Source organism: Aureobasidium subglaciale (assembly GCF_000721755.1).
Source record: "Aureobasidium subglaciale EXF-2481 unplaced genomic scaffold scaffold_1, whole genome shotgun sequence".
Classification (NCBI taxonomy): Eukaryota; Fungi; Ascomycota; class Dothideomycetes; order Dothideales; family Saccotheciaceae; genus Aureobasidium; species Aureobasidium subglaciale.
In genome coordinates, this window is record NW_013566994.1 from 1,610,179 (window position 1) to 1,623,343 (window position 13,165).

General features: G+C 51.0%; 7 protein-coding genes across 7 annotated transcripts; 4 read left to right on the top strand and 3 right to left on the bottom strand.

Moving 5' to 3' along the window:
- Positions 1–165: 165 nt before the first annotated feature.
- Positions 166–752, top strand: AUEXF2481DRAFT_1430 (uncharacterized protein; the record flags this gene model as incomplete). The annotated part of the gene is made up of 2 exons (XM_013492505.1): positions 166–558; positions 612–752. The coding sequence occupies 2 exons, from the start codon at positions 166–168 to the stop codon at positions 750–752; spliced, it is 534 nt and encodes a 177-aa protein (XP_013347959.1).
- A 221-nt stretch (positions 753–973) lies between these two features.
- On the bottom strand, positions 974–2,563 carry AUEXF2481DRAFT_1431 (uncharacterized protein; the record flags this gene model as incomplete). The annotated part of the gene is made up of 3 exons (XM_013492506.1): positions 974–1,244; positions 1,300–2,160; positions 2,211–2,563. The coding sequence occupies 3 exons, from the start codon at positions 2,561–2,563 to the stop codon at positions 974–976; spliced, it is 1,485 nt and encodes a 494-aa protein (XP_013347960.1).
- Positions 2,564–2,927: 364 nt separating this feature from the next.
- AUEXF2481DRAFT_25842 (uncharacterized protein) lies at positions 2,928–5,348 on the top strand (the record flags this gene model as incomplete). Its single annotated transcript, XM_013492622.1, has 3 exons — positions 2,928–2,947; positions 2,982–3,953; positions 4,007–5,348. 3 exons carry the CDS (start codon positions 2,928–2,930, stop codon positions 5,346–5,348), a joined length of 2,334 nt encoding a protein of 777 aa, XP_013348076.1.
- An 800-nt stretch (positions 5,349–6,148) lies between these two features.
- Positions 6,149–8,041, top strand: AUEXF2481DRAFT_25843 (uncharacterized protein; the record flags this gene model as incomplete). Its single annotated transcript, XM_013492623.1, has 4 exons — positions 6,149–6,999; positions 7,049–7,308; positions 7,408–7,958; positions 7,988–8,041. 4 exons carry the CDS (start codon positions 6,149–6,151, stop codon positions 8,039–8,041), a joined length of 1,716 nt encoding a protein of 571 aa, XP_013348077.1.
- A 150-nt stretch (positions 8,042–8,191) lies between these two features.
- Positions 8,192–9,226, bottom strand: AUEXF2481DRAFT_25844 (uncharacterized protein; the record flags this gene model as incomplete). The annotated part of the gene is made up of 1 exon (XM_013492624.1): positions 8,192–9,226. One exon carries the CDS (start codon positions 9,224–9,226, stop codon positions 8,192–8,194), a length of 1,035 nt encoding a protein of 344 aa, XP_013348078.1.
- A 639-nt stretch (positions 9,227–9,865) lies between these two features.
- On the top strand, positions 9,866–10,682 carry AUEXF2481DRAFT_1434 (uncharacterized protein; the record flags this gene model as incomplete). The annotated part of the gene is made up of 3 exons (XM_013492507.1): positions 9,866–9,898; positions 9,961–10,150; positions 10,216–10,682. 3 exons carry the CDS (start codon positions 9,866–9,868, stop codon positions 10,680–10,682), a joined length of 690 nt encoding a protein of 229 aa, XP_013347961.1.
- A 653-nt stretch (positions 10,683–11,335) lies between these two features.
- AUEXF2481DRAFT_206752 (uncharacterized protein) lies at positions 11,336–12,223 on the bottom strand. The gene is made up of 3 exons (XM_013493053.1): positions 12,105–12,223; positions 11,827–12,033; positions 11,336–11,764 (listed from the first exon to the last, which is right to left on the bottom strand). The coding sequence occupies exons 2-3, from the start codon at positions 11,901–11,903 to the stop codon at positions 11,431–11,433; spliced, it is 411 nt and encodes a 136-aa protein (XP_013348507.1). The 5' UTR covers positions 11,904–12,033; positions 12,105–12,223; the 3' UTR covers positions 11,336–11,430.
- Between the last annotated feature and the right edge of the window lie 942 nt (positions 12,224–13,165).

Below are 13,165 nucleotides of genomic sequence, written 5' to 3' on the forward strand. Positions count from 1 at the left end.
GCAGCAGCGGGTTGGCAGGTACGCGCCGCATCCGGAATCCAAGTGCACGGTCCCCTGGCAGAATTCCTCGCCGCCCAGTGACGCAGCCGCAAACAGCTGGAAGATTGAAGAGTCTCGCGCGCCGTGTGTCAAACAAGCCCACCACTGTTTAGCAATTTCTGCGCCATGAACCCCCAGCCCGCATCCCGTATGCTGCAGCGTGTCTGCTTGCGCCAGCCGTCCGTCACCCAGGCATGCCGTCAACAACTCCGTCAACTCTCGTCGCGACCTTCTCCGGCATTGGCGCCTCTCGCCCGCACTCAAACACACTTTCTGAGCAACCTTCAAACACAACAACGACGATGCGAATCCACAGCAAAGCCCTTGACCGATCGTCCAGAGCAGCTCCCTAAAGCCGAGGCCAGAGAAGAAGTGCCCTCCTATGAGATGACCTTCACCTGCAAGGCATGCTCTACTCGCTCGTCGCATCGCATGTCCAAGCAGGGCTACCACCACGGCACCATCCTTATCACATGTCCGGGCTGCAAGAATAGACATTTGATCGCCGACCACTTGAAGGTTTGTCTCAACACGTCATACTTCTGCTATGCGACCACGACTGACACGCCTAGATCTTTTCCGACAAAGCCATCACAATGGAAGACATTCTCGCGGAAAAGGGCCAGCTGCTCAAAAAAGGCGCCCTGGACTCCGAGAGCGACATGGAGTTCTGGGATGACGGCACTCAGACCGAGCACACGAAGAAGCCTTGAGCTACGAGCTACGAGCTACGAGCTACGAGCTACCTCTTACCAACATCTAGACAGCGCAGCCGGTCTGTGCAACTCTCAAGTCACCTCTGCGAGGCCGCCATAATACTTCTCTCCTCTGTCCGCCTACTCATCTGACATACACAACTCCGGAATTTTGGAAAGATACACAATCATGTATAGATATAGAAGGGAAAAACGACTTTCAATTATACAAAGACAGTCTATGCTTTTTTGCCGATGCTGACATCGAGTCTGCTGATGAGATATGCCACTCCGAAAGTGCCCATGAGGGACGCGAAAATGACAATAGGCTTCCTGAAGCCGGCGAGGACAGGGTAATCATATGTTACGACAAGGTCCTTGCCGCGGAAGTCGTCGACAACATTCAATGCCGTCAGCTGCAGTGTCGAGCGGCCGATCGTGTCCATGAAGGTGCGGTGTGTGCTGACTTCGGAAGAAATGATGGGAACCTTGGTCTCGAACTTGATGTTGCTGTGATTTTGTTAGCTTGACACGCGAGGAGGTTAAGCATGGTTGAAAGACTCACGTTGCACCTTCTGGGAGAACGACTCTGAGAATCAGCTTCTCGATTTCAAGACCCTCAGGCTGCTTGGGACCCTCAAGGAAGGGAACCTTCAAGACGTAGCCATCGCCAGTCTTGAGCTTGCGCAAGAAGTTCTTGAGGTCGTTGTCCCATCCGACCTTGAAGCTGTACTTCCAGCCACCGAATACGGGGTAACGGGGCTTGAGCTGCAGAAGAGCCTCCTTGGGAGTGTTTCTGGGACGGAAGCGAGAAGTGCTGACATTGCCAATGTCGTCGATGAAGTAAGGGTTGGCACTCCCGATGATCAGGGGGTACTCGAGCTCCTTGAGAGCTGAGGAAGGAGGGTTGAAGTATTGAGTCTGTTGCCATTGGACACGCGAGAACTGGTTCTTGAGGGTAGCACCTCTGTTCTCGAGCCAGTAGCGCTCCTCGGTAGCGATGTTGCCGCCCCAGTGGCTGACTTCAATGTCGCGCTCGACGAGCGAAGCGTGCAACAGAGGCTTGGTGAACTCATATCTCAAAGAGACAGGCTGGTTGGCACCGGCAGGTACCTCGCCGTAGGGACCGTAGGTGAAGCTGACACCCTGCTTGACGGGATCCTGTTGACCCTCGGCGTTGGTGCCGACGACAGTGTACTCGGGAACGTCGTTGGTGGGCATCTTCAGCTTGGTCTTCTGCTTCATAGTCTTGTAGGCCGAGTTTGTGTAGGCATTGAGGGTGATCTGAACATATTGCTTGTCTGCTTGAGCAATGCTGGCGGGCAGAGGGCTCAGGGCGGACAGGATCGAGTAGGTGATGGACAGAGTGAGCTTCTCCTTGGGGGCCAACGGGGTAGGGAAGGTGACGCGGTAGTACTCGATGGGGCTTCGTCTGTCAGCGCGTTCGATGTAGTGACATAGACTGCAAGAACTCACCTGTACGTATCAATGCCAACAATCTCCGGGCTAGGGAAGATTGCGTCGGGCTTGTTCTTGTCCTTGACATCCAGACCTCCGACTCTGGCAATCAGGTCCTGAGGAAAGGGCAGGTAGTATTCCTGCTGCGCCTTCGAGTCGATGTTCTCGACAACGACGTTGATTGTTTCGCGGGGGTACTCCTTCTCCAGGTTGACGGTTCGGACGAGGTTCGTGTGCTGGAAGACTTGCGGAGGTTCGAAGGTGCCGCTGAGCATCTGCTTGGAGACGTCAGGGTCGCTGAGATTGGCCTCGGCCTGGGCGAAGGAGAGCAGCGCTGCAGCGCAGCCTGCGAGCAAACTCAGACTCCTCATGGTTGTGGTATGGCGAGAGTCTCTGAAGAGCAGAAGCATCTAGTCGATAGCTCTCCAGCTTTGGTGGAAGCGTGGCCTCTCGCTCTCGGCCCACCTTCCCCCGGCTTGCCGCGTCATCCAACCGCGACTCGCTCTCCAGCAGCCATGCGACCTTTTACCTCTACCGCCGCAGTATATTAATTGTTTGGGTATTGAATTTCTCAGGAGCAGCCAAAGATTGTATTGGGACTACGTCAGTATTCTCTCCGGTTCGAATCACCTTGCTAGTCGACACTCCTGCTTAGGAGTTCATAAGAAGACTTTGTTCTGGTTGCTGCTTGCTGTAAATGTTCAGATTGCGTCGAGGCGCACTAGCAAGCCAGACATGGCGTCAATCGACGACTGGTCTGCGCGGGACTCGCAGACTCTCATCCAACAGCCCCTATCTTAAGGTCTCCGAGGAAGTGCAGCAGGCCATTCACGAGAATAGGCCTGTCGTGGCACTCGAGAGCACAATCTATACACATGGTTTCCCATATCCTGACAACATTGCACTGGCATCTCATCTGGAAAGTATCGTCAGAGCTGGCGGTGGTGTTCCTGCTACCATTGGCATCCTGGACGGTGTAGCTCGCGTAGGCTTGGACGCTGAAGAAGTCATTCGACTTGCCGGTGCTGCGGGTAAGCCTGACACTCTCAAGATCTCCCGACGTGACCTCGGTTTTGCTTGCGGCATGGGCTCTCCGGGACGTCGTTACAATGGTGGCACGACTGTTGCAGGCACTATGATCCTGGCTCATCTGGCTGGAATTCAGGTCTTCGCGACCGGAGGTCTCGGTGGAGTCCACAGAGGCGCTGAGAGCACAATGGACATCTCTGCTGATTTGACTGAGCTTGGCCGTACTCCAGTCGCTGTTGTGAGTAGCGGCTGCAAGAGCTTCCTCGACATTGGCAGAACTCTGGAATATCTCGAGACTCAAGGCGTGCCTGTCGCCACCTTTGCTGACGGCCGCACGGGAAACATCGACTTCCCTGCTTTCTGGACACGAGAGAGTGGTCTCAAGAGTCCCATGGTCCTGGAAGATGAGGCAACTGCCGCTGCAGTCATTCATGCGCACAAGTCATTAGGCTTACAATCTGGACTTTTGTTCGCCAATCCCATCCCTGAGGCATTCAGTATTGCCAAAGCCGAGATGGATAAGGTGATCGACAAAGCTCTTCAAGAGGCAGCGCAGGCTGGTGCTACTGGAGCTGCCAATACACCATTTATTCTTGCCAAGATCAAGGACTTGACGGGCAAGAATAGTGTCAAATCAAACAAGGCCTTGATCGAGAACAATGTCAGGAGAGGCACCACCGTGGCGGCTGAGCTCATGAAGCTTCAGACCGGGATCAACCATGGTCAGGCTTCGTGAGTGAGTGTATGAGAAGGACTGCAGTCACTTTGGCTGACTTTGGTAGTAGGTTCCAGCCAGCACCTCAATATCAACAGATAGGCAGATCAGGATCAACAAAGCATGCTACATCTGGTACACCCGAAACTATCTCCAGTCCTGTCAAGCAGAATACTGTTACCTCCCCATCTGTCTTTGTGGCTGGAGCGCTTGCTGTAGACTTCTCGTGTGACTACGCTCCGATATCTACTACTGCGAACAAAGAGCCCGTGCTTCATACATCAAACCCAGCGAAGATCATTCAGTCACTAGGTGGTGTAGCTCATAACGTTGCACGAGCGGCGAATCTTGTGGGCGACCCAGTACGCTTATGCAGTTCGGTCGGCGATGACCTTTCGGGTAGAGCTGCTCTGGATGCCCTTGCGACAGAAGGTCTGGAGATTACTGGTATCAAGACACGCATAGGGAGCAGTACGGCTCAGTATGTCGCCATCAATAATGCCAGTAAGGACCTGGTCATCGCTATGGCCGACATGGACATTCTGGACGAACCTGCAGCACAACCTGGGCAACCATCGACTTCCACTACTACTTCCAGCGACACACTCAATGATCTCTGGTTACCCCAACTACAGCAAAGCAAGCCAACACATCTTGTTCTGGACGCAAACTGGCAGTCACCGGCCTTAGCTCGCTGGCTCGATGCTGCAAAGTCCATCTCTGCTCAAGTTGCCTTTGAGCCAGTGAGCACGGCAAAGGCGCCCAGAATTTTCCAGTTGCCACGTCAGACACCTCTCAGAACTTTCCCTGAGGCATCGGTTCATCTTTCTACTCCAAACTCTCTCGAGCTCTCTGCCATGTATGAAGCAGCCCGCTCGCTCGGCTTCTTCGATCGTCAAGATTGGTGGGCAGTTATCGATGCTTTGGGTATTCCTTCTACAGGTGCTAGAGTAGCGATGACCATTGCAACAAACTCTACTCTCGTGGATGCTGGTATCCCTCAACAGACCATTCAATTGTTGCCGTTCATCCCCACGATTTGCGTCAAGCTTGAAGCTGATGGTGTGCTTGTCACTCAAATTCTACCTGCCGGCGACTCGCGCCTACAAGATCCTGCATCGTCGCCGTACATCCTTAGCCGCTGCTTCAATCTACCGGAGGAGTCGTCTGGTGTAGGTGGTGTATATATGCGCCTGTTCCCTGCTGCTGAGAAGGTGGATGGGAAGGATATCGTTAGTGTCAATGGTGTTGGCGATACTTTCTTGGGCACGATCGTTGCTGGTCTTGCCAAAAGAGGGAAGGATGCAAAGATCGAGGAATTGATTGACGTTGCGCAGAGGGCTGCTGTGTTGACATTGAAGAACAAGGAGGCTGTGAGTCCTGAGCTCGCGAGTCTAAGGTCGATGCTGTGAGGTAAACACCAAGCGCGTGAAGTGAAGTACGTCGCGCTGCGCGATGATGATCAAGAGGATGACCCAGACAGTACGTATGTAGCACTCAAAAGAGACATCTTCTACTCATACGCATCATCATCATCATCAATCCCACGCGCACCAAAACAAATCCCATCACTTCCCTTGGCACATCTCCCCTCCAACCCATATAAGCCCAAATTTCCAGCACCCTCTTGCCGACCAAGCTGGTCAACCAAACGGACGCGTTTGGCCCACTTGGGAAGCGCGTTGGCAACAACGCTAAACGTACGGATCGTACGAATGGTCCACGGTTCATTTCGGACCAGAGACCAGAAAGAAGGGGCAAGCGAAAGAGAGCAAAAACAAATCAGAAAAAACATAAAAGACTCCCCCAGAAAGACAGAAAAATAACCACAAGTAAACTCGTCCAGTTTCTTCCGCCTCCGAAAGGGGTGTTTCTTTTGTTGTTTTTGCGTGAGAGACATGGTGGTAGAGAATTGGTGTTTTTGATATTGGATTTGGCACGTAAACTCGCCAAGTATGGATAGAAACCCTGTCCGGTAATAAGCCGGAGGTAACGCAGCTGTCAACCTCCACCGTCGACGACGCGAGGTTGTCAATACATTCGTTCGCAGGCAATTACTCTACAGACCCACAAATTCGTGCTAGGTCTAGCTTCGACATTCTGTGCCTCTTTTACGCACCTTCTAATGCATATTTCACGCCATGAGGTCAAAATACGCGTTTATTGACTGGCTTTCGAGGAATATACAACGCGTCTATGACTGAGCTGCATCATGCCACCAGAGTCTGCATCACAAGGTCTGAGAGAACATAGACCACCCCGAGCTTGTCAATCATGTCACACAGCTAAAGTCCGCTGCCGGAGAACTGCGAATGATCAGCCATGTGTACGCTGTAGTCTGTCGGGTCGTCCGTGTATACGCATCGAGAACTCGAACAAAAGGCAGAAGCGAAATGATGGCAGATCTTTGAGCGAGATTGAGTCGAGCCTTGCTGCCTTAACGGAAATCCTGCAACCTCGAGACAGGGATACTTCTTCTGGCCAGCATGTCATCACTCCAGCAAGTACGACCGAGCCGAACGTCGCAAGGTCAATCTATGAGCTTTTCGATCAAGAGACAGCAAGTCTGATCTTCGAGCACTTCACAGAAAATATGCTCCAACACTTTCCGTTTATGATTTTTGGCCTGGAGGCGACTGCCGCAGATGTGCTCAAAGATACGCCTATCCTCTTCCTGGCCATTATGGATGCCGCAAGCGATGGCTTTTGCGAGACCGACACTTCCCGAAAGCTTCGCAGACTCCTCGTCCGGACATACTCCTCAACTCTGCTCGAGACCAGAAGACATGATGTCTCACTGCTGCAAGCCTATGTCGTGACGGTGATTTGGCACAGGGATTCAGAGCCTTCACAATCTGGACAGCAATTGAATGCTTTCCAGCTGAGTCATGCAGCTGCAAACACTGCTATGACCATGGACCTAGGCAAAAGACTGAAAGAATGGTCAGGAATGGCATCAATACCAATTCGGCTGCATGGTACTCAAAATCCGGCTTGCGACTACCAGGTTGGCAGTCTGGAGGTCAGGAGAATATGGCTGGCTTGCTACTACATCTGCTCCCAGTATGTATGCCTACACTCGCTGCTAGAAGCATAGCCTAATCTGTTGTAGTACTTCGTTAGCGTCACGGGCGCCCAACATCTTGCGCTGGTCTCGAAACATGGACGAGAGTCTCGAAGTGTTGGGGAAGTCTTTAGCCGGATCCCCTTCTGACAAGGTGCTGTGCGCTTATGTGAGGTTGCAACATATTGTCGAGGATACGGAAGCACAGATCTCCGCTTCTGTCCCGTCAAGTACTGCGACCGGAATCGCATACAGAGCTGCGAAGCGCCAGCTTGCAGAGTGGGCTTCCACATCTCATGTTTGGAATGGTGCGTTTTGCTTGCGTTCCCATCAGAAGTCAAGCTAATACCGGAAAGACCAACTCGCACTATCTTATCAATTCGCGGAGCTGTACTTGCATGAGACAGCAATGACGTCCGATTTATCTGCCAAGCAGAGAGACAATGTCAGAGTCGACACGATCACTGTCAACCCAACTGAGTTTCAAGATTGCCTGTCAGCTGCACACACCTTACTAGACACATTCCTGTCCGTGGAAATCACACTGATACGCACACTACCTACAGTCTACTTTGTACAATTCACACATGCGGCGATTGTGTTGGCCAAACTACATTTCGCCGCAGCGCGGGCTTTCGTCGCTACGGAAGCAGCGAGTAGAATCTCGGCGCTGGGGGTGGAGGACTATTTGGAACGTGTGGTGCAGAAATTCAGTGGTTGGGGTGCATTGTGGCCTTTACAGAAGCTTTCCGATACCTTCAAGCGGCTTCAGCAATTGCTCAGGCAATGTGGGGTCTCCGAGTCTGCTTCCGTAGCATGGCTCGATGTGTGGATCTTAGAGTCAACTACAAGTGTGCCGAATGACGCTCGAGCCATCGTGGGAGAAGGAGTACCCGAAGATCAACCCGAATATATCGCAGATGAGGCAATGCTTTCTGTGGCTAATGACGATGTTTTAGTGTGGGCGCAGGCAGGATCGAAACACAGTATCTTGAACGACGAACTGCCATCTGCGAGTCTGGACGCTACACAACTGGTTGATTGGTTCGGAACAGATCTGGACACGAGCACCTTTGATTTCGATGGCAATTTACAACTCATGATACCGTTCTTCGACTAAAAGATCGCCCGATACGCTTCTACCACACGCTTCTACCTGATCTGGAACAACATATTCTCTGCTTACACTATCTAAGCAACCGACGCCTGTACCGGGATCGAAGCCACTGCGCGATCAAGAAGACTCGTTGTGTGGTCCCATACTTTCTGTGCCATCCCGTGACTTCTCAATTGTTGCATTTTCTTACCCGCCGCCGATGTCTCCCCCTTCCAATTCATCAAATACGCGCCACCACCGATAGTCCCATCAGAACTAATGGCTATTCTCCCATCCTCTTGAACAGCAGTATCGTTAGACCCATCGAGCATTTTGGCGGGAAAACGGCCAGAGCTTGCACAGAAGAGATGACGCTGACCGCTCTCCTCGATGTTGACAGAGAATGGCCACAGCAGCGGCCACATGCCATAATTGTACACGGCAGCTAGTGGTGGAGGGAAGCTATTGGTATAGATATTGGTGCCGACCAAACCTGGATATACGTGGACAAAAGAAGCGCGATGCGACGCAGCTAGGTGTTCCATGGCAAGCGACGTCATAGTGACAGAGTGCATGGCACAACTGACAATGTTGTAACCTTTGTTGAGATCGAGATTGTCAACATCGATGGTGCCCTCGAAGCCTCCACCTAATACGCTGACCACTCTTCCTGGCTCAGCCTCTGCAGCTTCCAGTAGTGGCAGCAAGTTCTGGACGAATCGCATGCGCGCATAGTAGCGCAGAGCAAACAATTTGTCAATGCCTTCGCTGGTCTCTCGACGTCCAACTAGCGACAGTCCGCCAGGAGTCATGAAGAGAAGATCCAATGCCTTCTCGCGTTGCTTGATGCTTTCACAGGCCTTGTCAACATTGCTGATGAGCGACACATCGGCTTCGATGAAGTTGAAAGAGCCTAGCGGGTTGGTCTGATGCAGCTCTTTGAGCAATGGTTTGGCATTAGCCTCGCTGCGTCCAACTATGTATGCCGTAGGAGCATTCGTATTGAGAGCAAGTTGGCGTAGAGTGCTTCGGCCGATACCACTGGTTCCCCCGACGAAGAGAGCCACGGGACGAGGTAGCTTGGAGCGTAGATTGCTGTTGGCTCTGCGTACAAGATCAAGTCCGACCATATCTGGGATATGTACTGTTGATCTGTTTCGATGAAGATGAGTTGTGTTGTGAATGAAGAGAATCTCGAAGATGATTGAGGTGAAGCAGGGTTAGAAAGGTAGAGCTACAGTGATTGAGAGACGGCCAGAATGGGACGGTGGTGCTTGCTTTATGTAGCAATCGAAGAATGTTCAGTGTCCCGGAATCAGTGACGGATAAGGAAACACCGATGAAGGATTACCTCCTCACAATTATGTTTGCATCTATATCTGGAAGGTAACGATTCATCATCTAATTCGCTTCATTCCAACTTCTCTGGAGGAACGGCAAGGAGATTCACAATTCCAGTCGGAAATACCGAACACCAATATATATACTCTAGACACGTATGCTGCTCGTGGAGGCTCGTAAAATTGTGCGTTCGATGTTCAATAGTTAGTCTGACCAGGATGTGATGTTGGGACGTAGGATCAGGATGGATCGTGGGGATGCCGATAGATGCCGACGGATCATTCTTGGCACAGAGGATCACCGAGGGATCACACCGAGAGCTCCGACGACATCTTCGCGATCGATCAACTCTATTCCTAAGAAACCTATTCCATGTCACCTCTCCTTTGTCTTCAGAAAGATCTGCGGACCTGAACGACGATTTCAATATGACATTGCGTAATAAGTTGTATACATACAAGGTAAGAGAGCCATATGAGTACTGCTCAGATCTTGACAGCTGACATTCTGCTCATCTCAGTAGGGCGGACCGAGATCAATTGGCATCCTTGCTGTGGCTCATGCGATAGACTTTGACATTGAGGTTGTGGAAACGAATCCACAAGTTGGGCTTTCCGAAGAATACCTGAAGCTCAACAGGCTAGGCAAGACGCCGACGTTTGTGGGTTCTGACGGAACAGTCTTGACAGAATGCATGGCTATTGCCCTCCATGGTATGTAGCAGATTTTTCTACACTCGGTATATCATCTGAATAGTAAGACTAATAGACACACACAGTCGCAAGTCAAGATCCCGAGTCAAGGATGCTTGGACCAACACAAAAGGACTTTATCTACATTGTCCAATGGATGTCATTTTGTAACAGCGATGTCGTGAAGAGAATGGCCGCCTGGATCCTTCCACTCCTTGGAGTAGCACCATACGCCGCCCAAGGCGTCGAAATGGCCAAGAAACAGACTGCTCAAGCTATTCAGATCTTGGAGGATCACCTACGAGACAGAAGACATCTTGTAGCTGACTGCTTGACACTGGCTGATCTCTTCTGTGCTGGCTTGGTCAGCTTCGGCTTCGCAAACGTGTTTGACAAGGCTTGGAGATCAGGGTTCCCTTGCTTTACGGCATGGTATGAGATGGTGACGTCTCTCGAGATGTACCGAGCTGTGCAGCCAGAGACGGTCATGGTGGAAATTGCTCTGGGACCCCCGACCCCATCGATGAGGACCACTTACACGGCTGATGACTAGTCGAAGCGACTAATCCGCGTCTCAACTCTGGAGGAAGATATAACGACAGTACATCGCCTCGAGCATCTCTCAATGGGCTTTGTATTCTCTATCCTGGCGCGTACGATGGTCGACATACTACATCGGGATCATGATCTTGTTGACGGTTCCCTCGATTTAGAGTAGGCAATGATGGCTAAGAGCAAGGGTCGGGAGGTAGTCCATTGCCGCAGGCCGGTCGACGCCTGAAACTTGCTCATCCAGACCCAATCTCTCTCTGCCCACCCAGCTCCATCCACTCCTCATGTACAACTTTTCTTGTGTCCTCCTGTCATCCAGCTAAGCAAGGACCCCGCCTTCTCGCCTGGTGTGTTTGGTCTACTTGGTTGGAGCGGACATACGACAATCTCCCGTGTCCGAGTTGAATCCTCCGCACGAACAGATACTTTCGCTGGGATAATAAGAGAACGCGGAGGCTGCCGGTTTCTTTCCACGGGGTGGGTGGTTTCTTTTGCTCCTCCTCGGGGGGATGAGATTCTTTTTGTAGTGTTCTACCTCTTTGGTTGTTCTTTTTTCCATCTACGTTTCCACCTATCGAATCTTCATTGGTATGCCTTCATCAGCACCATGTCAATGCATGCGCCATCACACGCGCCTTTGAATCTCTCTCAGTCGTAGTTAAATTCTAAGCGGGAGTCTTGCACCATCTAGATACCGAATCTTTGAGAGCATAACCAAAGTCTATTCGTCCGCCGTCACGACGCCACTTTTAAAGATTACGACACCGTCTCTCAGCCTCATGCGCTTTCCTCGCACCACTCCGACTGAATCCAACACCGCAAAACGAACACTTTAGATCCGTACCCACACCACGCTTCTCTCTCTGATGTCTAACAAGGTTACTCTGAGTCGAGAACGTGCGACCATTGCAACATGAATTCCAGCAGTGAGGAAGTTCACGGTCATTCGACAGTGGTCGTGAATTATTTGTAAGAGGCATGTTTGCGCATTGATCTGCTGCTGCTGCTGCAGCAGGCGTTGTGATGGGTATATGTTGTGGAGTTTGTAATGTACGTGTCACTTCTAGGGATATTTTTGAAGAGCTTCCCTTCGCATCAGTATACATTGATCTCTTCTGACCCGGGGGGGGGGGCTGTTTTGATACCTTGAGCGCTTGATTCCCGCGAGTTCTTCTTGTAGTCTTTGGATTTCTGCTAGTATCGTGGCTTGCGAGACAGACATATGCCTATCTAACTGTGGTGACAGGAACTGCGCAGTGTTTGCAGACGTCGTACTCGCTACATGATCTTTTTGAGGAACTCGCAAATCGCCTGTAGCTCCCTTGTTATCGTGGAAGAATGCCCATGATTCACTACACTATTTCGTCAGTCAAAGGCTTTGTGTCAAGCATAGATGTGCCTCTTCACACCCGTATGTTGAGACCATGACCGGTATTTTGATTCGAGAAACGAATGAAGGTCAGATTGTTTATGGACGATGAATTTTATGAAGGTTATACACAGTTAGTTCGCGAAGTGTTGTTATAAATTAGGTTCGTAGCGACGTAAGCGAAGGATCAATAGACTTGTCAGGATTGCGACCCTGATCTTGACACAAACCACAAAACGAACAGCGATACTGCAAACTAGTCTGCACTTCCTTGATTTGGAGATGCCTAAAACAACGGTAGGGTATCCAGGTTCTGGTTGCGTTTAGAATCTGCCATGTAGCGAGCGGTCGTCGGTTGGAGCGAACAAAATGCACGAAATTATGCTTCATGCGTCGAGGAGTTCATGAGAGTGGAGCTCACCTCAGTCGCAGACGTGTGTCGTGCAGTAATAGGAGGCTTCTGCTTCCATATCCAATGCATGTTTGATTGGTTGATTTTTGTCAAAGGAAGTAAGTGTTTCTGCCTCTCCAGGACAATCATTAATGCCATAGCCAAGAATCATGTTATTGACGAGCAAGGCGAGGAACAATGGGGAGTGCCACATGTGACTTGATCCATAGACGACCCTTCGCCATGTAGCTACCTCTGTGTGTCTGCAAGGAGCCAGTAGCCGAGTGTCATGCTCTATGTATTGTCCTACAATATAGTAATCATAAGCTGGCACATTATGATTATGCTTGATGCAAGGCCTGTACACTATGTACCAGCTCAAATTACTGCTGCGCGATGCGACTTTAAGCGGATCGAGGTAAGACGGGATGGCAGGGCTGTCACTCATGCATGTCGAAATTGCCGACGACATCTGGCTCCCCACCAACAATTCTTGTACTGTACCTGGTGATTATTCTGATTCTTCAGCTCAATCCAACGTGTTCACTATGCGACAACATGGGTTCCTTGCATGTCTTTCTCGCGTATTGAACTGCGACGGCCAGTATTCGAAAGTCGATCGATATGCTTTTTTCCAAGCCTTGTTTCCGTGAGAGGTACACAGGTACATAGATGCGTGAGTCCGAGGACAAGGCGAGCTGAGTAGAAGAAGTGAACTAGAGGT

Excerpts from the sequence above, each read along its gene's own strand:
- AUEXF2481DRAFT_206752 (XM_013493053.1), bottom strand. The coding sequence starts at position 11,903 with ATGTCTGTCTCGCAAGCCACGATACTAGCAGAAATCCAAAGACTACAA. Across the intron at positions 11,765-11,826 it reads GCGGGAATCAAGCGCTCAAG|CTCTTCAAAAATATCCCTAG; the intron begins GTATCAAAACAG and ends TGCGAAGGGAAG.